The sequence below is a fragment of the Mauremys reevesii genome, linkage group 1 (assembly GCF_016161935.1).
Source record: "Mauremys reevesii isolate NIE-2019 linkage group 1, ASM1616193v1, whole genome shotgun sequence".
In the NCBI taxonomy this organism is placed as follows: domain Eukaryota; kingdom Metazoa; phylum Chordata; order Testudines; family Geoemydidae; genus Mauremys; species Mauremys reevesii.
Genome location: NC_052623.1, coordinates 275203714 through 275227496, shown reverse-complemented (window position 1 = coordinate 275227496; position 23783 = coordinate 275203714). Strand labels below are relative to the sequence as shown.

General features: G+C 42.1%; 1 protein-coding gene across 2 annotated transcripts in view; it reads left to right on the top strand.

The window, feature by feature from the left end:
• The first annotated feature begins 3141 nt into the window (after positions 1 to 3141).
• The window catches only part of ANO4 (anoctamin 4), a 320505-nt gene continuing 299863 nt past the window's right edge, over positions 3142 to 23783 (top strand). Inside the window, exons 1-3 of one of the 2 annotated variants that reach the window (XM_039519449.1) lie at positions 3142 to 3559; positions 7341 to 7421; positions 9097 to 9333. In XM_039519449.1, the coding sequence (XP_039375383.1) occupies positions 3331 to 3559; positions 7341 to 7421; positions 9097 to 9333 (547 nt within the window). In that variant the 5' untranslated portion in view covers positions 3142 to 3330. Of the gene's footprint in view, positions 3560 to 5615; positions 5693 to 7340; positions 7422 to 9096; positions 9334 to 23783 lie in introns of those variants that run through there. The other variant, XM_039519450.1, reaches the window with a different exon arrangement.

Here is a 23783-nt window from a genome sequence, read left to right as displayed (position 1 = left end):
GGAGTTGTAGCTGTCGCGCAGCTGTTCCAGGAGGCACTCTAGACAGCTGCAGTTCACAGGGCCCTGGGCTGGAACCCGGAGCAGAGGGCGGGCCTGGATTCCGCCCCCAAACCTCCCAACTCCTGATCAGACACAGGAGGAATTGACCTGGACTGTGGGTTCTACCAGAGGGGACGGTCTCTGGGCTGTTGCCTGACCCACATGGTGAATCTCTGAGGCGAACAAATCTGCCAATAAGCGCAGGACCCACGAAGATAGAGGAGGAACTTTGTCACAGTAGCTATAGCAAAGCTAAGTTCCAATACCCATCAAAGTACTTCAAGTCTGCACTACCATCTAAATGCTAAACATGCATTCGCTTCCAGTTCTTGTGCTACAGATAATCCACCCACAGCACATGAATCCCACCAGCTGTGACAGAGCACGCTTACAGAGTTTCAGGATTGCTACAAACCCATGGATCAAACAAAGTACAACAGCTTAACCAATGCTATTGCAAAGCAGATAGCTATGGACTGCAGACCACTCAACACTGTAAATGACAGAGGGCTAAGAGATGTTATTCAAATTGCATCTTCCAATCAGTCAGACATCTTACCCTCCTGAGGAACCATTGGATCATGAATACGTGACCTATATCACAACGAGAAGACTACAAAGTTGGAGCTTCTGAAAAATGCACTAGCTGTTGCTTTGACTGGTGATCACTGGTCATCCTTGAGCAATCACAGCTATCTTGGAGTCACGGCACACCTGATTGGAGCTGGATAGATACTGCAGTTGTTTGCTTTAACAGTAATGCATACTGAAGAGAGACATTTTGCTGAAACATGTGTAAAGCATTTCTGGGATGTTGCGAAAGAATGGAATATTCAAGAAAAGTTAACAATAATCAGTACTAACAATGCAATCAAAACTGCAATTAATCACAATTAATTTTTTAAATTGTGATTCATTTGCTTTGAGTTAATCGCTGAGTTAACTGGATCTAATGTATATTATCTCAAAGGCAGTCTTTCTTCCTTTGTTTTTTCTTTTTTGTCTGGGGTATGAACCTGTAGGTCAGATGGGAATTATCCCAGTGTAATAGTAAATGAGCAGCAACATTAAAAATTCAAGGGGGGGGGGAGAGGAGAGATAAACAATTGATTTAAATAATATTTACATTTTTTGTTTGTTTTTTTTATTCACATAATTTATCCGCTGGATAGTGATATGTATTTGGTGATCATACCCTTGATTAACTTCAGAGGTTGGTACATATATGTTTTAACTTTCTCTCCTTAGGTAGAGCAAGCTGGGATTGAGGAGCAACACTTATAAGCCCCTATCTTGCAAATGCTTGGCATGTAGCCCCTTACACACATGAGTAACTTTATACATGTGAGTTGTCCCATAGTGGAAGTGTTCATACGCTTAAAATTACATGCATAAGTACCGGGTATTTGCACAATTGCAGTCTTAGCCTTGAACAACAGCAATGAAAGGGTTAATCCATCCCTGTTCGGATCCTGTTGATTTTCTGTTACATCAACTCTAAAAAGGTCAGAGCATACATAGCAAAATGTTCTGTTTTGACATTGAAACTTTATTCTCCTCCTGTGGATAAGTGGTTAACTTTTATATTGTCTCCCAAAAAAGAGGAATCTGATAAAATAAACCGTCTAGTAGGGACTTAAAATATACAGCCTTTTTTCTTAGTGTATACATTTTGATAGCAGCACTGGTGATTTATCAGGCCTTTTATACAGTTGTTTTGCTTCTAATTTTAAAGTCTTCAGAATGATTTCCAACTTTTATATAACAAGCCTGAAACAACGTAACCATTGTGAAAGAATCACACAGCACAGCAAAAAAATTGTTTAAATAAGTATTTGAGCAGGATAAGGGGAAAGGACAATTTCAGAAGTTATTTCACTGGTTTCTGGAAGAGAAACAAAGAGAACAAGTTATTTTATGTCCCACTAATACTTCTTTCTTTCATTCTTTGCAAGATCATTCACACACATCTAGACACTACTGAATCAAATACTGATATTTTCAGAACAACAACAAAGTCTATAGATTAGATTTTAAATTGCATTGTGTTGTCTTGTAGCAAAAAAGTACATGGCATTCAAAACAAACATTACAATGTTTATCTCCATGAAGAAGTCTGGAGTTTGGGGTTTCTGGTCTCTTTCTACTCCCTACGTCTTGCTGCTCCTTCATATTGGCTCATTTCAAGGTACTGTGCCTCCACCCTTTACACCTTGTAAAATAGATATCTGGAAAAAAAAATCCTGGATTCTGATGCAATGCCCTTTAGATTATTAATAGTGTAGAGCAAGAGAACCGTGACAATCAATTAACATAAAATGATGGCTTTATAGCTATCTCAAGGTAAAAACACAGTGAAGATAAGGCACTTTAGTTATATAAGTAAACTCTGCGAGTTCAACCACAGGGGATTGTAATGCTGATCTTGCCTTTATCTTGTGGTAAAACAGAAGTGCCTTGAACGGGTGGAAAAGAGGGCAGAATTTGCCCAGTACAAAAGCTGAAAAAAATTCCCTGGCTCTATTACCTCGCCCCCACCCACTCTCCCAAGGACCAGTTGGCCAGCTGGATATCCATCGTTAAGTGCGTAAGCCATAACAGCGTAAGGTAAGCAACAGGTTTACAACTTGCAAAATCTGTAATGAACAAATTGTAGAGCCTTTGATAGGTAGTAAAATGGATCAAATTCAGAACTGTTGTAATGCCACTGAAATCAAGGGAGTTACACCAGGAATGTATTAAATCCCAAACGTCTGAAGGGGGAGGTGAAAATGAGACTCCTAGCAAAATTTCTGGTACGTAGATTTGACTTGTAAGAGAAGCTACTACTTAGTGAATATCTCTCAACACACATGCTCCTTTCCCTAGCAACTTCTGCAAGGATCCAGCTCATTCATCCTACATCTGCCCTGTCTTGCCAAGCTAGAGAGCTGCACCTGGATCACACAGAATGACCTTGTTTTGGGTGTCACTCATTCTAAGGACCATAGCAAGAGGATTTTGCACTGCGAGGGTTGTTAGGAAGAATAGTATGCACCTTTGATTGTTTGTCCCTTTGCAAATTTACTTTAGCTCGTTGATTTTCTTTCCTTGCAGGAACTCAATTCCCTGTGGAGAGCTACAACAGAGTAACCTTTCTTGGAGCTGCAGCAGCAGCATCAGTCATCTGTACCACGTGAAAGGAGAGCAGCTCACACACTACCTCATCTGCTAGAGGAGCAAGGTGTATCTTGTTGCTGGGACAAGGCCTCCTAGGCAGAAATCTTTCAATGGTGAGATTGTGTGTGTAGCATGTGGCCGGTGTGTACTTTGCAGGCTGCAGGCGGTGGCTGGAGCCCACATAGAAGACTCCAGCCAGGTAGCAACACTGGGGAGAGAAGGCACTGCAAGATGGGGGCTGCCCAGAAGCCGGCAAATAAGGGTGAACTGCAAACACCCCGGACAGACTTGGCTGCTTTCTGTAGCCCTGCCAGCAGCCCAGCCCAGAACCGAGGCAGGATGTCTTCCCTGGCTGCACATGGTAAAGGTATTTTCTTATTACTGGTGTAGGATAGTCTTTGATTATTGTGTCTTGAGAACCCTATTATTTTGGGGCGGGGGATGGAGTCGGGTGGTAGATCACTGAGTAATGTGGCTGGAGATCCCTGTGGGGGTCATAAGGGGCTGATGTAGGGGATCACTGTGTCTGAAGGCTAAGGGGTAGAGTAAGGGACTCTGCACCTAGGGGATTTTAGGAGGTGACACTGTTGTTCAGCACATCTGAGAACACTTGTCACACAAAGCTATGGGATCGAGCAAATGTGGGAGCTTCTCACTATGCAAAGTAGAGCCACACAAGTCAAACATGCAAACCAAGATGCTTCTCAGAAGAATGCAGAGAGAGAAATCTGTGGAATTAGTTTCAGAGCCTCACTATGTGAGGTGCAAAGGTAGTGGTTTAAAAAGTGTCTGTCCAGTAAGAATGCTTGAGGGTCTCCGAGCGATGTGGAAACAAGGATTTCTTGCATCCTTTTCACAGAGGGGAAATATGTTTCAGTGATTATTCATGGGAGCGCTGCACCTGAAAAGCTTTGCAGGATTTTTCAGACCCGTTATAGTTCACCTTCAATGGGGGAAATATTCCTCATGATATTAGCCATTTTGTTTAGTATGTTTATTTGAAATATAGGATGCATTTGTCTGCCTTAATGCAAAGCAGAACTATATCTAACACCTGAAAGCACATTTATAAATGAACTTGCAGTGTGGACATAGCCTGAAAACTCATAAGCACAATGAAACCTGCGGTGCTTCCAGTCACAAGTTTTGCTAGGCTAGAAAGCAATCTCCTTAGTCATTTATCAGCAACTCTGTTCACTGCCTTGGAGTTAAGAAGCTGCATTAGGAGCTAGACTTTTGTTTCCTTCTTTATAGTAATTGTTAAAATCTAGATATAGATTTTAATGTCAGTGGCATAAATTTTACTGTAATTATGCATTATTTCTAGCACCATCTTATAATGGAGCTGTGGGTTACTGTCAGTTGGCAGAGTGAAGCAGAAAAAGCAGTGTATGCTTTACATTATTCTGGAAGATGTATCCCTCCATTACTCCCACAAGGTTATATGGTTCCCTGCCATCTGCAATGATCCGTAGCCTTGTGCTTAGTTTGAAAGATCAACTCTGATATATTTCTGAATAGTTAAAACATTTTAAAATTAACCTTTACCAGTAGGTTTTATAAACTGCATGTCGATACGGGCTGTTTTCATAAAGGGTTCTCATCACTCCTTGGAACACAATTTTGATTGCTATTATGGCTTTGTGATTTAATAGTTTTAAATATTATCTTACATCTCCATGGAGCCTATAGCACCTTACAAACTCTGTTGTTGCAGGAATCACTTCGCCAACTGCTGAAATGCAGCCACATATAGATAAGGTGAAACAAGCAGCTGATTAAGAGTGCTCAGCAACAGTACAAAACCATGCAGGAAAGGAGTGGGACTGCATCCAATTGAAGATGCACAAAAAGTGCATTGACTTATTATTTTGATCAGATAATCAACTCTGTGTTGCTAGGCCCTTGCCAGAGTTGGGCCTAATGGATATTGGTGCTTAAGTTGTACAGTTAGCTTCATTATTAAGATAAATTACCCTGTGGATTTTTTTTATATATCTTATATGATCTGTCCTCACAGCAGCTAACTCTGTAATGTATGACCAATTGACTTCATTTCTAAACTTCAGATGGGGTAAACAAGGCTTTTCAAGTTCAAACGGTCTGTGCATGAATTGCTCAGTGTTCAATTGCACAATCCCTTTTGGATAAAATTCCCTGTGAAGTCAGTGTTCTATAGTATCAGGAAGAGCCCTGTATTGGCAGGGGAACTGGCAAGCTGACCTAATAACTCATTCCATTCCTAATGTTTATGATTTTGCTAGGAAACTGCCAGTTCTGTGTGTCGGTGACTGTAGTTGTAGATTCTTTAAGGGCAAAAGGGAGAACATAAGAGGAAGCTGCAAATGGTGCTGGAGAAAGCAAGGCCTGAGGAAAAGTATGAAGCCAGACTAAGAGGATAGCACTGTTTACAAATTTTTGGATGGTCTTCTGTGCATCTCTCTATTCACTGCATCTGAAGACGAGGCATATGAAAACAGTGTGATATGTACAGGTGTGTCCAGAGGTTACTGACCTTTCCTGAATGTAGAGTGTTTCCTTCGCTCATGAAAGATTCAGACACACAGGATAAATTCAGCCAAATTCAGTCTGTAGTAAGTGGGTGTTACTCCCACAGAAATCTCTGGGCCTAAGACAGTATTCATACAAATGGTTATTTAAATTGTAACTCAGAAGTGGGTGTAAGTGGGGAAAGTAGCAGAACACACACTGACCTGACCTTGTAGGTGTGCAAATGGAGTGGAACTTGCATATTGTGGTAGGAAGGAGGCACTGTAGCAGGGGAGACCGCTACCAGGAGAGTTTAAGAAAAAGCAGGTTCAGTCTAACATTTAAATTTGTGCTGCAACTAGCCCTCAAATCCTGCTGTCTAATTCAGCTCTGGTGTAAGTGGGCACTGTCACAGTTCAGGGCAACTGCACCTGTATTTTCCCTTAGTGGTTCAGCGAGGGAACCCACTGTCAGGCTTCCGCTCCCTTGTTCTCTTTCTTGGGTGGAGAACTGCGTTTCCTGACTGGTTGTTCCCAGGCTGAACAATTCCCTGCCTTCACTGTGTTATTCCCAGCAAGATAGTCTGCCTAAGCAGATCTGCTTGCCATCTTCTTCAGAGACTGACAACAGTGTAACTGCTCACATTTATATGTTACCACACAGCACTTCCTATGCAAACATATTTATTTGTAGGGTATAAACATTGCAGAGAAAACATATTAAAAACAATAAAAACCTACACATATACTAATAAACTTACTAGAGATCCCCCTCAACTGTTTTCAACATGGTCTCTGCAGGTGAGTCCTTCAGACTTCCTTGAAGGATCAGTTTTATGGTCATAAGTTCATAGCAGCCTGAGTTCAGAACTGGCTCCCAGTCTTATGGGGCCTCAACAGGCCATGTCCTTCCAACCCTTCCCGAATGATTGAAACCCTGTGTGGATCAGAGGTCCTGTCTGCTTGCTGGATCAGAAAGAAGGCCTTGAGCATGTTTACAATCAGGCTATTTGTTCAAAAATCCTTTCTTTGTCTGCTGGTCCTTGGAGAATCCAGTGGGGTCTTTGAACTGTCCTCCAGTAACAGGTAATCAGCAAGCAAAAAATCCCCCCTTTCTTCCCCCCACCCTGCAGGGCAAAACTTCAAAGGTTGAGTCTGTGGGGGGGAGGAGTGGGGGTTGCAATCCCCTCCTCCCCAGTACTCCATAGGAATCCCATTTCACACACGTTGTCCTGAAAGATCAATCGTGTCTGCTATGTTAGACATTAGAGAGAGAAGGTGGGTGAGGTAATATCTTTTATTGGGCCAACAACTTTGATGAAAGAGAAGCTTTCAAGCTACACAGAGGTCTTCTTTTCGCTAATTGTCTTACTGTTGTTCTGTCGTCCCCTCCCCATCTTGTGTATCCATCTCTTGTTTCTCATCTTATATTTAGATTGTAAGCTCTTTAGGGTAGGGAGGGGTGTGTGTAGGGGGGGAATACAAATCACCATCATAAGCAGAGGCATTTGCTTTCAAGAAATAGTAACATCCTACACCCTTTCCCCTTTCGATGAAGGAAGAGTAATGTCTCTCTGTGTCATGATGACTTTTGACTACTTAAATTGTAGATTATATCATTAACCTTTCTGGATTTTTAATGTTATGTTTTAGTGGACCAAGAGACCAAGAGGGGCAGTCACACTCTTTCAGCTGGAAGTAGTTACTACAGTTGTGTCAGCCAGATCACAGTAGGTAAGTAAATACGTGAAATCGCTTTTAATTTTACACAAAAATAAATCTGACACCATATTTAGTTTTGCATGTAAGTAGAAAAATGGATGAATTAGCCTTACGCCTCTAGGTGTAAATTCAACCTGAAGGTTTGTTACCTTCCATCAGTTTGGTGATCTTCATTTGCCAGTGGATAGGAACCAGCATATCTTGAGCCCAAAATGTCCATAGTCTCAGCAGAAGTGATAAAGATGGGATGGGTATGACGCTAAACTAACTTGTAGAGGTCCCTCCATATAAGTGGGGAGATTCATGGGCAGAGTGAAGTGCAGAAGTGGGTGCCTCTGTAGCCTATGTTAAGATCTTATTTTAGTCTTCAGGGCTGTTGGTTGGGCACCTTTCACACTTCACTTTGAGTTCAGGAAGGTCAGAGGGATTGATTGATAGCCTGTCTGATAGTAGCAGTATTACTGTTCAGTTTTTAGCAACATTTTGTTATAGGTCATTGAGCTGCCCATCATGACACCCTGTTCTTTTTACATGGTGGCTACATTTTAGAATATATATAATTCAGTGTTTGTTCACAAATTCAGGGTAATGTCTATTGAAAGGAATGATTTGAACTAGTTTTTTATATATTTGATTTGTGAACAAATACTGAATTTCATCTCCCATGGTGCTCCCCATGCACCTAGTTTTGGTAAGTCTCTCTTTTAATACCTCAGTCTCTTGTAATCTTGATTAAACTAAATAGAAAAAATTATCTGCAAACGATGCCACCTCACTGTTCAGATCATTAACGAGTATATTAAACTGCCCCAGCCCTAATACATCTCCTGCTCCTATGTTAAATTTTAGCCATGTTGAAAATTGATTTTACAATCTAAAATGACAATAGATGAAGGATGAACCCTATTTTCACAAATCTGTTATTTTGCTGTTAGGCAGAACCAAACATCCATCTAGTTAAGTATTCCTGATCTGAAAAAGTAAAAGTGAAATAAAGTAAAAGCCTTTGGCAGCTTTTGGCAAGGACTCTGGTTAGGAAGACATCCTACATTTTAAGGCCGAAATGGATGATTATGATCAGATTGCAACTTCACCTCAAAGCAAGAGTAATGTTAAAAAATGGAGGGGAAAAATAAGATTCCATGAATGTTGTAATATGATTTATTTTTAATTTGATGAATTGGGATTATTAAGAGAGGGATGTAGAGAAGCATTATAGTAAATTCTTTATATGTCTTGGGCTTATTTTACATGTATTGATTATTTTGATAGAAAAATCACACTCGGGACAAAAATAGTTAAACTGGTATAAAAATGTGTAGACAGGACTATAGAAGTATATGCAATAAGGAAAAGGACTGCAGACTCCATATTGGACATCTGACTGGGCTCACTTTTTATGACGATTCAACTATATTTTATAGTAAGAGTAGGAGAAAAAAGATGTATTGAAAGGATTCAGTGGCCCTGGTGTAGCTGTTTGATTTCAGCAGTTATGCCACAGGTGAATTCAGGCGAGTATCGTTTATATTTTTGATGTGGCCTGTCCTCAGAAGGGGAGAAGTTATTTAAGAGTTAAAATAAAAAAAAATCAACTCCTGTGTGTTAGTTTGTTTTTTATTATTATTATTTTATATGCTATAAAACAGACCAAATCATATGTTTTAAATCTAAATATTGTTGCCAGGTTACGATGCTGCTGGACCATTTGCTATAGGTTTCTCTCACTGGAAAAATCCATATGCATATGGTGGTCCTCATCTTCCTTTCTACGTCTCTGAAGATGTTGGCATTCCTGTATATCGATCTTTTGAACCACAGGTTGATTTATCAGCTCCTTTATCCTGCCCAGCTTCACTGTCTATCACTCCAGTGCCTTCCTGCAGCAGCAGCAGCCAGGAAACTCTGAGTCAAGACTCCACGGGTAAGATTTTTTTTCAGATGCTCACTCTTCAGGGCCTAGTCTAATCAGTAGTTTGAGTGTGCAAATTAAGAGATTGTTCCTGCTGTCATAGAATCATTGCCAAAACTACCATTGACTTTGGGGAGAAGGATTTGGCCATTTGGACGCTATTCTGAAACCCTTGCTCACACCACATAGACTTTATTCCAGCAGGTAGTTTCAGTGAGCTAAATGCACCAGAAATAATGGGCATCGAATTTAAAACAGCATCAAGATAACCAGCTGATGTCTATATTAGTCTAAGTCAGGGATTCTCAGCCTGGGGGGCTGCAAACAGACACAAGGTTGCAACTACCCTGCCCTTCCCATATTGCTAAGTGGGAGGGTTGGGCGTCCTGGCAAGATGCCAGTTAGATGAAAGAAGGGACCAGGGTGATCCCAGTATGAAAAAGGGGATCATGATATGAGAGAGGCTGAGAACCACTGGTCGAAAGCACCACTGATGCTGAGCACCTGTATCCCCAGGCTTGAAGCTCTTATTAATGTTAGATCTTATTTACTTTTAGAAGGTCCTAATACTTCTTGAACCATCTACTGAAATGAGTCTCTTTGTAATGAACATACATCAAGTATATTATACCATTATTTGTGTTATGCTATATCAGTTTTAATCTCATAGTACATAACTAACAATATGATTAGAGTGACTGATGGGAAAATTAAAATGTGCAGTCAAAGAATAATGGGTACTGAAACTCCAGGGAAGTACTGAAATCAAAGAAAACCTACATTATTACCTCCCAGAACCTCATATTCTAACTCTCATTAATGACTTAATCTCCTGCAATTGATTGAACTTTCATACCATTGTATTTCTTTCAAATACAAATCCCAGTTTCAAGTACTTCATTTACTGCTCCTAATGTCTGCTGCTCTCTCGTTGCGACAGTTACAAATCAAGCGTGGTTAGGCACTTGCTAAGCAGTTAGCACAAGGCAAATGTTATAACTTTCAGTAGCTATTTTGCGGATCTGTTACCAGATACGAGTGTAAATATGGCAAAGCCACCTTTTTTCAGGACAGCGCGTTATCTGTATGAGTTCTGTGACTGCATCTTGGAAGTTGAATTGGTATTACAGCTTACCCTTCCAACTCTTCTTTGTGATAGAAATACCACGTCTGCTGAGAGATACAGCAACTTAACCAGACAAGGAATAGTGATTCTTGTGCTTAGCTGTAATTGTTTTTCCTAATGGGTCAAAAAGTCAATTTAATTAGTATTACTTTAACAATTCACAAATATGGCCAGCTAGCTAATAAAATTAACTAAATTTTCAAAATGTAGCTAGGCCCCATAAGGAACTGCTAGTCCTAGGGAACAGACTCCAGATTATAAAGTGAGCATAAAGCAGAAATGTCAGATTTTGTTTCTCATTGAATACTACCTAGTAATATAATTATGTGTGGACATCCTTATTTTATTGAAGAGTTTAACAGGCTGCACAGTGGCATAGCTCAGTGGAATCTGGTACAGATCTCATGTAAGAGTGTTATTTACGTGGTTACAATAACATTGGTATTTTATTTTATTGTATTTTCATTATTCTGTATTGCAAGTGGTGTCCAAAGGCTCCAATCAGTATTGGTGCCTCCTTGTGCTAAGTGCTACTCAAACACACTAGTAGATGCAATCTCTGCCTTGAAGAGTTTACTCTTTCATTTTAAACAAGATGCAACAAGCGAGTGTAATAAACAATAGGAAACTCAGTGCAGTGCTTCCATTCACTGACAGCGGCTGCAGATAGTGAATTATCAGACCAGTCATCAGATATATCTGCCTGGAGTATAGTCCTCTCTCGTGGGTTTCTGCTTGCATATGCAAGTTGGTATCATGATGATGATGATTGAGGATGATGATGACGACACATTTATAGAGCACCTCTCACTCAAGGATTCCCCAAGTTTTCTCAAAATTTCAGAAACTGCAATGATCCTCTCACAAATCATTAAAATTCAGTCACTTCAAATGATGCAGCCAGTTAGCAATGTACAGCAACACTACACAGGAAAAAGAGGAAGATACCATGTCCAACTGAAACCAAAGGTAAATAAATGTTCACCAGACAGAAAGTAGGAAACCAAGTTCTAATTTGGGTAGGTGACTGAGGCTTACATCTCCAGAAGTTATATTTTAGGTAATTTGGATCCAAAACAATCTGAGCAGGTCATTTACAGGAATTCACTATATAATTTTATGTAGAATATAATGCTACAGCCATTTCCCTATGTAGATTATCTACCATGAATGTACAACAGTGACTTTATAAAGCTTTAATAATTTAAAAACAAATAAACTAAGCAAAACCGCTGGTCAAAAATCACCAGTTTATAACTTGCATCCGACGAAGTGGGTATTCACCCATGAAAGCTCATGCTCCAAAACGTCTGTTAGTCTATAAGGTGCCACAGGATTCTTTGCTGCTTTTACAGTTTATAACATGGACCCATGCTGTGTTTTAAAATGTAGATATTTTCATATAGCAACACAGCCTCTGAAGTTACAGATCTGGCCATCTTCTGTATATATAGTGCCAATCATGCTAACAGCTATATGCTAGTAATAAAAATAAAGGCTTAAGCATAAATATGGTTAGTAGAAATAAAAAATGCCTTAACTGAAAGTTTATTATAGTGGCTTCTGAGCAACAGTAGTTTTGACAGTTGCGTTAACGACCATTTCCCCCCCACCCCGCCCTGAAAGAAAGCATGTTCTCTGAATGGTCTATGGGATGTTCTGAATAACTTGGAAATTGTGACTATTACTACTTCAGTACAGTATGCAGCCCGCTTTAGAGGCCTGCAGTGTGAATGCTTTATCTTGCAATTAACTGCAATTGGATATTTTGAGAACTCATGGTTGATGTTATTAAGGGGGGTGCAGGAGAATACACCTGAGTTTGAATTTCAGTCTTAGATGCCACAATATACAGTCACTAAAAATGAAGTATTGACACAATAAGATGAAGTGCAGTATGATACAAGATAAAGGATACAGAACTGCAACAAATAGCATTTGGATCAGAGATCCATTGCATGCTATCTAAATGGCCATCACACTCCTCTAACGTGTTAATTTTATTTTACTCTTCATGTTGTTGCCGGCACAGAGGCCCGAGGCGACAGCAACAGTGGTTCGTTGCCCGGTGTGCTTCGCTTCCAATAAACACACCAAGGTGGAGAAGCAAAAAAAAAAAAGTTTATTTGAGCCCAGATAAGGTGCAAGGGAGACATAGCAATCTCAAATCCTGCACACCGATACAAACAGCTCTCTCTCTTTATACATGATTTTAGCTAAGCATTTCCATTCCCCCCACACTCCTCCTCTCCCCCCACCTTTCATTCCCATGCAGCAAATACACTTTGCAATAGCAATCACATGAAGCAGTTAAGTCATACTTGGCAAAAAACCACTTTAGCTCGTTAGCAACTCTTCTGTGATCAGTTATCTGTACTTTCCCACCGTGGGGGCTACGTTCTCATGCATATAACTTTAATTACAGCACCTGCTTTCCGCTTATCTTATTTAGTATTGGCTACATCTAGTATCAAGCAGCCTTGCCGCTGCCAGTAATTAGCACATAACACAAGAGGTTACAAAAGTTTAGTAAGGCTAACAAAAGCACTTTACATAAAGGTACTTTGGGTCACATAGGCCCAAAGCCATCCTCCCGAGTTACCTAGATTTATGCCTAGTGACACCAACAATGTTGCATTACGATGTTCTGTAATGGTGGATAATTTGCAGAGTAGGGTTTAAATTCTGTCCTTGAGAATGGGGTATAACTTCTATTACAGTCAGTGAATTGCAAGTGCTTTAGAAAGGAATCCTCCAACATTTGACATTTGTTTTCTGTAATAGACATTTTTGATGGGAAGTTTGCCTGTTAATAAAGGCTGTTTTCTTCTAGGAAAAAAATGGGAATTAATCCTGTATGAAATTTCCTAATTCAGGACTCCAGTGTGAGGGAATATTAATGGGAAACCTTCAGTTTTTCCTTCCTTTCTTTGCAAATGGCAAGTCACATATCAGGGCACTAGGTCCATTTTTTTGTTTTTTTTGTTTTTCAACCCTGAACTTGTTACCAGAAGTGTACCCTACTGCGGCAGTTCTCAAAGTGTGGGTTGGGGCCTCAAATTCGTTTCGCGATCCCATTTTAATGGGGTTGCCAGGGCTGGCTTAGATTTACTGGGAGCCTGGGCCAAAGCCCACGCTTGAGGGCTTTAGCCCTGGGTGGCGGGGCTAAGGTTATAGGCCCCCGGCCTGGGGTTGAAGCCCTTGGGCTGTGGCTTTGCCCCTCCGGTCTGCGAGGGGGGTGGGTAGCTTTTGCTTTGCCCCTGCCCCTGACCCCCCAGATTGGTGGGGCTTGGGTGGGCTCAGGCTTCAGTCCCCCCTCCTGGGGTCGTGTAGTAATTTTTGTTGTCAGAAGGGAGTCAGGGTGCAATAAAGTTTGGGAACCCCTGCTCTACTGTAATTAGAAACCTCACAAATGTTAATTAAAAATGATAGAGGCCTATGGTGAAGAAAAGTACACTCTGCCATCCAGGTTAATTTTATTTTTTCTGTTCAGAAATCCGATGTACTATAAGGTGTAAATGAATGAAATGGAGACGTTTTTGTGTATATTACTTATTTTGGGTGGCAGTAGACTGACTGAAGTGGAGGACCTTACATTTATCCCCTTATGATTGGCCCTAGTTGGCCTTTTGTTTAATGACATAATTGTTTTTTATCTCTCCCCCCCGTTCAGGGATGTGCACCATTTAACTTTCTAAGTTTATGTATTGTATTTCTAGCTGATTTTAGATTACCAGTCTTCTCTCTTGTTACTGACTGTGCTGCTAGTGGTTAATTTTCTATTTAGTTGTCAAGAAAATGTCAGACAAGCAGACAATAACTTCTTGATTTTTATCTAAAATTTTATTTGATTAGGGAAAGATGGCGAGGAAGATTCTCTAGAAAATCTTATCACTTAGTCCTGTGTGTCTGACATGCTGTTATAAGGATGCTCCAGAACTTTCTTCTAGGTTAAAGGGTTGCAGCACTTCTCTGCTTGCTAGGCCAGCCCTGCATCTCCTATTCTTCCACACTGTTGTTTCATACCTGGCCATGCTCCCAGATCTGCCTCTGCAGCTCATAGAAGCTTCCCCTAATGAGCATTAGCAAAGTGTCTGACATACCAAATGAGCCATACTAAAACACACCTTCAACAAAGTTCAGCAGGAATTGCGTCAGTAAAAAACCCTGCACCTTGCCAGTGGAAGGTAGGAATATGGCATTTCTTCATTATTTTTTCATTCATAGTCTTTCCACTGTGCCTACAGCAGTTAATTGTTGTCCTTCCAACTAAAGTGAGTCAGGCCATGACCTTGTGTACAATTCAGTACTGCCTTCTTCATACAGCATGTAAATTCTCTTGCTCTATCTGTCCATTCAAATGCCTGCTCAGGTAATTAGACACTCTCCCTTTGTGAAGCACTTGCAGCAGCAAAACGGAGAAATTTGTGACCATCTCTGTTTGGATCATGGTTAAGGAAGTAAAGTAAATATAAGCCCTGGGCAGCCTTTCCAACTCCTGCTACTGCCCCAATAAATCAGATCCCCTCAAATCTCTCCCTTCTAGCAACCATCCACCCTTCCATCTGACCCTCTCTCTTGTCTCCCAACAGTGCCTCAGCTGGACATTTCTCACTTTCAGGTTGCAACCCTCTTTTTCTGCACTGCTCTAATCCACCCATATTCTGAGTGCCATTCTTACTGCTCCTCCTCCTTCCTCACGCCTGTGCTCTACATTAATGCATTGTACTCGTGCTCCTCCCACCTCTGGGGTTTGCTGTAGTCCTACCTGCTTTCCCCCTGCTCCCCAGCACTTCAGAGAGGCTAAGAGAGATCCAGTGGTTTAGTCAGTCTTGTTAAATAATGAAGCAGCATACACAATTCATCCGGAGAAGTTCAAACTAAATTAAGTTTATGTACAAGAGATTTTTTAAAATTGGAGTTTGCCAGTCTTTTTGTTCTGAGTGTGTATAACATCTGGCATAGTGAGGTGTTGGTCTGTCCCTAGGATTCCTGGGTGCTACAGCAAAAAAACAAACAAACAAACAAAACTAAATATGAATAATACAAAATAAAAAGCTGAAATGGACAGGCAGTTCAATTATCGCTTCCCACATATGATGTGTCTGCATTTTTAATGCTATTCATGCTATCCAAATGTATTGTTTCTTGCAGACAGTACATCCAATAATTGTATTTCAATGCTAGAAAGTGAGCATTTCAGAGTGTGGAATGACCGTGTGCAATATTGCCTTCAATGGAATAGCACCAAAGAGTGTGAGCTGTAGGCAAAGCAAGCCTTGTTGTACATTGGTTGATAAAGTCCCCCAATTTGTCCTTTACAATTTAAAAAACAGAATCAGATTTCAGGAGTCTCAGCAGGCACTAGGAAACAGATCTGAAAAATGATACTTTGCATTGTGTGCAAGCTAGCTTCACTGATTATAAAGAATAGTAAATTATATAATATACTTAGAGAGTGAGTATGACAAATTACAGCAAGCATGGCATGTGATGATGGTACAATACAGCCTAGGTCACTTATGTTTACTATACTTCTTTAACCCTGGTTCAAATAGAGAGGGTCACAAATTCCTCCATTTTGCTGCTGCAAGTCCTTCACAAAGGGAGAGAGTCCAGCTACCTGAGCAGGCATTTGAGTGGACAGACAGAGCAAGAGACTTTATGTACAGTATGGAGAAGTCAATACTGAATTGTACACAAGGTCATGGCCTGAATCACTTTAGTTGGAGGGACAACAATTAACAGCTGTAGGCACAATGGATTAGACTGTGAATGAAGAAATAATGATGAAATGCTGTATTCCTAGCTTCTGCTGGCAAGCTACAGGGTTTTTTACTCATGCAATTCCTGCTGAAATTCTTTGAAGGTGTGTTTTAGTATGGTTAATTTGGTATGTCAGACACTCTCTGCAATTGCTCATTAATCAGGTCTCGAACTTAAGAAATCACAAATGCTTAATTGTCTCTTGGCTTGGAAGTATGGTCAGCTGGCTAAAGGACAATATCGGGGGGCAGTAGATCTGGGTTACTGTATTCATGTGTTTGCCACAGTATTACGTTAAGTACAGCGAGGGAAAGTATTAGGGATTAAAGCAGGGGACATGCTCCTCTTCCTCACTGAGTGAAGAGAGGTCTCATCATACAGGGGAATTGAAGCAGTAGCACTGGGAAGACCTGAAACGTTTCTGGCACCCCCAGCTCTCTTGGGAAGCTGCCGCAGCAAGAACCACACAAGACAGGAGAAGATGTGTCCCAGCCCCAGTCCTGTAAAGGAAGATCAGTCCTCTTGTCAACTTGCCATCTATTCCAAGAGAAGAGTAGGAGATCCCACACTACCAGCTTCCCCTCTACACTGGGTGAAAGACCTGGTCAGTTCCCAGAGATAACAAAACACCCATCAGTTCTTTCTCCTTCCTGGCACTCTGTAGCATGTGGGTGAGGAAAGGATTGAACTCGGAGGAGGAAAGGGGCTAGGGTGAGGAGCCAAGGAGAAGTAACTGAAGAATGGGAGGAGCATGGACTGGGATAATGGATGGGAAGGGGAATGCAGAGGGGAACAGAATGGGCAGAAGGGAGGTGGTTGTACAAGGACGAGGGGAATGGAAGAGATGGAGGGGCAGAATGGAACAAGAGGAGTGGAGAGATCCCTCTGCTTTTATGCATGTTGAGCTGGCAGGCACCATTCCTACCCCCTATCCCCACCATCATGGGGGAAGGGTATGTTGATGAATTGGGGGAGAGAGAAGGGGAATGGAAGGGAAGAATGACTGTGGGGGTCAGTGGAGAGAAGGGAGGTGATTTTAGATGGCAGAAGGGGGTAAAGTTTAATCAGGGTAAAGTAGCAAAAGCTGACATTCTGAGGGAAAGAGACAAGTAGCCAGAAGAGAATAACCATGACTGTGGAATGAATTAAAGAAAAAAGAGAGAGAGAACAGAAAATTTGGGAGATATAAGTAGGGCCCCACCAAAATCATGGTCCGTTTTAGTCAAAGTCACAGTCAGAGGATTTTTAAAGTTGTACATTTCATGATTTCAGCTATTTAAATGTGAAATTTCACGGTGTTGTAATTGTAGGGATCCTGACCCATAAAGGAGTTGTGTGTGTGTGTGTGGGGGGGGGTGCAGTACTGCAACTCTTATTTCTGCACTGTTGCTTATGGTGGCGCTGCCTTCAGAGTAGCTACAGAGTGGTGACTGCTGGCCGGGAGCCCAGCTGAGGGTAGAGCTGCTGCCAGCAGCCACCACTGCCAGATTTCACAGTCTGTGACACGTTTTTCATTGTTGCGAATTTGGTAGGGCCCTAGATATAAGTAAATAAAAATGTTTAAAAGTCTAGTGCCCAGGCATTACAATGAAATATACACTAATATTTGATTTGGGCTTCAGGGGGCAGGAGGCAGAAGAGCAGGAACTAACTAATTGTGGGGGGGGGAACCCTCAAAAATGCAAAGTAGATTAGATGAGACCCTAGTATTCTTTCTGTAGGAGCTAGCAAGCTGTAGAAGAAGGTGAGAGTAGTGGCCTCCACCCCATCCTCACAATGAGGCTATGGAGGATGAAGAGTGGAAAGCTCTTCTTTCATTCCAGCAGCTAGAGAGAGGACAGAGTTTCAAATTTATCAAACTCCTGATTAGCCACAGGCTGATAGGAAAGATGGATTCCCTGAGCAGTGTCCAGCAACAGCAGCCTAGTAGGAAACCTAGCACCTGTTCTCCTTCAGGTGGCTTGAGGCTTCTGGATGTTCTCCCTAGGCTGTTGCCTAGAAATGTATAAGATCTGTGTATGAGTTTTCTAAGTGCTGTTTTAATTTGTTTGAAACTTGGCAACAGCCAGAGCCTTCTGTTTAACTTATGGTCTCTGCCCCATACTTATTTTATTTTGTTGGTGTGATTTTTAAATTCAAACCTTTTTCACTTTTTACTAAATTGCAAGATGTATTTACACAGTAATATTGCCATCTGGTGTGTATGCTGTATCTAAAATGGACAAAAATCGAACTGAATATTAAGTATTATGTAAGATGAAAATCTGAATTTATTAAGTTTTGATTTCCTAATGTACTGTGAGTGTGATTTTTAAAAACAAATGGATTCTAGGAAGATTTAAAATCTGGCATAGGTTTCTGATTTTGATGAACAGAACTACCTTGTACATTCTACCTTTTAAACAGGCTTTAAAACTCATTTCAGATAACCGTAAAATGGAAATGTGCTATACAAGTAATTAATTTGTGCAAGTGACTGTTTCTGAGAATGATGTGAAGCTCATTACAATGAAATCAGTCTTTTACCAAGGTAAATAATTTTGGCTGGATTTTTCCAAGGGGCCTAAAAGAGGTAGGCACCCAACTTCAATTGAAAGTCAATTGTTTTCAGTTTCTGTCCACTATATCTTCATTTTTTAAGGTGGGAGGGGAATAGCTTTTGCCAAGGGACGGGCATCTGAGCATGAACTTATCTCATCCTGACCAAGAGCATATTGTGTCAAGGAGGCACTAATTTCCGCCCTGGATGTGACTAGGCTATAGAGTGGTTCTAAATAGTGCTGCAAATATGTCATGTGGGGCTAGATTCTGGGTATTAAACCTTCTTAAAATCCAGTCAGTTACCAGGCAGTGCTGCCTGCTAATATGTTCTAATGTCAGTTCAGGACCTGTGTTTTGGATCTACTACTCTTGGCTGGCAACTGCATAAATGTTTGGGTAAGTCAATCACCACAAGGTGGCGCTGATGCCTTCTAATGACTGGTTGAGTGGAGGTTTAGCTCAAGACATTCTTTGGGACTGGAAACCGGAGCAGACCTGAGTACATGTATTTTCATGAGTGTAACTGGATAAAACCCCTGTCAAAGCCCAAGATCTGGACAAGTAGAGAAGCTGGTAACTCAACTGGAACTATAATTTAAGTATTAATGGTAAAGACTCTCTTTATAGAGAGGGGAAAGTGGAGGGGAAGATATGAGTATATGTCCTGTTTCTTTAAATCCGTAGCAGGAAGCGAGGCAGAAGGGAGGCAGGAAAACATGCTAGGTCTAAATTATGAAGCAAAGAGACAGTAGCTTTAGGGATAATGCTGATTTTTCCTTTTTTCTGATAAAGATCCTCATTTTAAATCCCAACTATTAAGTGATCTCTCATGTGTTCTTCCCCAGTGATGCCAAGTCACTGCCTGTCATGCTGGCCAATATTGTTTAATTGTTTCCTTAAGTTGTACTCCCTTATCTGTCTGTGTCCATCTGTTGTTTCCTGTTTTATAGTTCGATTGTAGGCTCTTTGGAGCAGGGACCATCTTTTTGTGCTGTGTTTGCATAGCACCTAGCACAACGGGGTCCAGGTCCATGGTCATACAAACAATAAGTAATAACAACAACAATGCTATGCTTGTTGATACAAGGCCTTTATAAAGGTTCCCCCACTGTTTCTGGGAATCTGCACGCTGTGGTGAAAGCATGCGTGTTTCTGTAGTACATTCCTTTTTGGAATGAAACGTTCATCAGACTTTTAGTTTAAAAGAAAATCCTTAAATGTTGGTAATGTCTTTCCTGCTCCCCTGTGTGTGTTTGTAGAAGGATTTTTGCTGGGTGGTGGGCAGGGGAGCAACAACACCAAACATGCCTAGGCCCTCCACTCCACTCAGCCACCTCACAATCCTTTTGCAAGCAGGGTCTGAATGAGCTCTCCCCTGACATCTAGTAGTGAGCCATGGGAGAAAACATTAGAACAAACCATATTTGCATAAACAGACCTACAGCTGCTTTGCCAAAGTGATCAATTTTGACTGGTGTTGGCTTACAAATCACTTCAGTACTGAGTAATAAAATGTTGTTATCCCTACTGTCTGAGTAAGGGGCAGCAGAACGGTACTTAGCCTGCTCTGATTGAGGGGTTCCCCCTACACTGAACCTCACTTGCTAAGCAGGGGGTCAGGATGCCTGTGAAAGAGAGAGGAGGTGGGAATAAGTGTTCCTACCGGTGGTGTGGGCTCTGCTTAAGAAGTCCTAGATGCCATTTGACTCTCTTCTCTCTACTGGTTAAAGACAGAGCTGATTAGACTCAATTGAGAGTCCTTGTTTTGTTCAGTGATCACTAGAGTTGAAATCATTGATAACCAGCGGCTGAGCTGTAGATCTGGTGTGGGACAGTGTTCTAGTGGAAGAGACTGCATAGCCTGCGCTAGCAGTGAGGTTCCCCACTACCTGCTGGAATCACTGAGAGCTGGGTTTAGTGGTGGAACCTCAGAACGTGGTGTTGCAGGAAAGAGGCAGTGGCCAGCAGTTGCAGAGTGAATGTAGCTGAAGGCGCAGCGGCCGACTGTAGTAGAGTGAACAGTGGTAGCAGCAGAGGACAGCAACGGCCGAGTGAACGTCAGCAACTGTGAGCCAGTGGCAGCAGCAGCACAGCAGCTAAGGCATTTCTCAGTGCTCCCCCTTCACCCCCAGGGTGGGAGGTGAACTCAAGTGAATGCACCTTTGATCTCTGGGTCCTGACCAGGGGTGCCAGAACAAGGCAGGCCAAGAGGCCATGGCCGCCTCCTTTTGAGAGAGGACGGGCCTGTCCTGTCCACTTTTTGCCATAAGCCCCATCCCCGAGCCAGACTGGAAGCTGGAGCCTGGCTCAGGTAAGAGTGGCCTGGGAACCTGGGCAGCTGTGGGTAGCCACAGACCCTCCACTTGCCTGGGATGGGGGGCTGGAGAGCAGCCCCCCGGCCCGTGTCCTCACCCCCTGGACCTCCTGCCCAGGGCAGATGGAGGGTTCACGGCTCCCCACAGCTGCCTGGGCAGCTCTTACCATGGCCCAGCTATGGCTGTTCAGCTCCTGAGGCCCTGCCCCCAGGCCAGGCTGGAAGCTGAAGCCAGGTCAGGGTAAGAGCCATGTGGGCAGCAGTGAGGAACCAAGGACCCTCCATCTGCCCTGGGCAGGAGACCCAGGGAGCAGGGAAATGGGCTGGGGACTGCTCTTGAGTTCCGTGACCCTGGGCAGGTGGAGGGCCCAGGCTTCCCAGCCTGGCTCTGGCTTGGTCAGGGGGCGGGGCCTTGGGGGGGAAAAGAAGGGGTGGGGTGGGGCCATGGAGGGATGAGACTTAGTGCCTCCACCCACCCGCTTTTAGGAAGAATCTGTCACCTCGAGTCCTCACTGATGTCGGAGAAAAACTCAGTTCTCGCTTTTTGTTTGGGTGCAGCAAAATCAAATACTTTATTATTTCTCCAGTAATTACAATGGAGGGAGAGAGTGCTATAGGACACAGGGTCACCCCAGTCCCGGACAGGTCTCTCAACTGGTAAACAATTACATCAAGCCTTTATACCTTTGTTACAGACAATAGCTAGCAATCCTGGAGACAGTAAAAAGAAAACATTTGCATTTGCTTATACATAAGCCTCTTTGCTATCTTATTTATCTCACTACTAAGAAAAAAAGCAAGACTGCACATTGCAAGGTTGTAATAACTTTCACACAGTTCACTCTGTCTTACATTATCTTGCTTCTACAAATCTCACGTCATTAGGGTCACAGTATGGCCTGACTCTTGCTAACTGACTAACATGCATTAAAATCCCCTTCAAATCCTTATTAATTCTTTCCTTGCTTCCACACTCCCCCCTTTTGTACTTCTAGTACAACATATATTTCAAATCTCAATTTGCATTAAACCATGGATTTCAGATTCTACAGCAGATATGTCAACCTTAGGGGTTGTCATGGGATGTAATGACAATGCATGATTAGCATGAACATGAAAGGTATCATTACTATCATTATGTTTTTTACAAAAACAACAACAATAACATAATCCTAAACTAACTAACAACACGACAAACAATAACATTCCCATAGAAATAAAACAATGGGGTTGTTGTACAGTTTTGGTTACAAAGCACAATACATCATACGTAGTACATAAAGTAGACACTCTATAAGCTGTATGAAAGGCATTCTGTTCAGCATGATATATATTCTGAAGCATATGAATTTGCCCATTGCAATTCAGAGATTCTTCAAACCTCTGGTAACAATGAAAGCAAATTTTGAAACCGATCAGGCACTACTCTGGTCCAATATAAATATACCTGAAATCTAAGAGCTACTTGCAACATTCTATCTGCATTCTATCTGCAGGCCAGTAAATGATATAATTGCCTGCAGCAGTGGTAAGATCAATATGTATATCTTGTCAGGTGTTATTCTAGGGGTACTGTCTATAAATCAGGTAGGTATACCAGGTGGTCTAATTTCCCAGATGTCTCGGTAAATAATTCAGTTCCACATGCATCCTCCCCATGGACCCAGCAGGATTCGGTATGTGGGAGCCCACACCCACCCTAACAGGTCCATATGCTCGGAAGGAGCACTCTGGATGGAAGTGTGGACATTCACAAAGTGTCCAAGTATGTCTTCATGACCACAGATCAGATGGTACTCCTGACGTGTCTGTAAGGGCAGTGGGCCAAGTCTGGTCTAGATCCCACTGCAATGCCTTCCCAGCCTCAGTGATATTGCAATACCATCTCTATCAGTAACTTCTGGGTCATAGAACTAAGGGTGGAAATGACATGTAACTCACCAACTCCAGCCTGTACTTAAGATAGCTGAGCTTCAAAAATAAGGCTAGTGGCCTTTTCTAGTTGGCCCAATTTCTTATCATGTTCTTGGCCTTTAAGAATAGTCCAAATGGCTACTACACTATTGGCCCCAGCCAACAGGGATCTGGTCAATTCCCTTTTTGTCCAGAGGAAATAACCCAGGCCTTTTTGTTGTGCTAATCTAATGGCAGCCCCTTGTGAGCAATCTGGGTATGTAGAAGTGATTTGAAAACTGGATAAGGGCAATGTCATTTAAAATCCAATTAGGGAGGGCAATACATACTGAAGGATTTATCCAGAACACAGGGCGCAGCCTGTAGAATAAACCCCAAAATCCAATTAATACCACAGTCCCAAGCACAAAAAAGTTTTCTTTGCTGTACGCAGACTCAGTGCTTGTGAGAGGGGAATTATTGCCTCGTAGAGGCACCTAGGGTGGTGTGTGTTTTCCCAGATTACTGGGTGTGGGCTCAAACCAGTTCTGTTTTGTATTGTTAAGAGGAACTCCTAAGTATCTTGTTGCTGCAGATGCCACCTGGTTGCACTTCTTCAAATCCCTCCCTAAAACTTCTCTGCCATGATGTATACAAAAACAAACAACACTTGGCTGTGTTGTCATGGGGTGCCAGTACATCAAAAATTCTGGTTAAGAGTTTGGGTGCAGGACGGGGCTCAGGACGGGGTTGGGGTGCGGGAGGAGTTTTGGGGTGCTGGATCCAGATGGCGCTCACCTCAGGCGGCTCCCCACAAGTGAT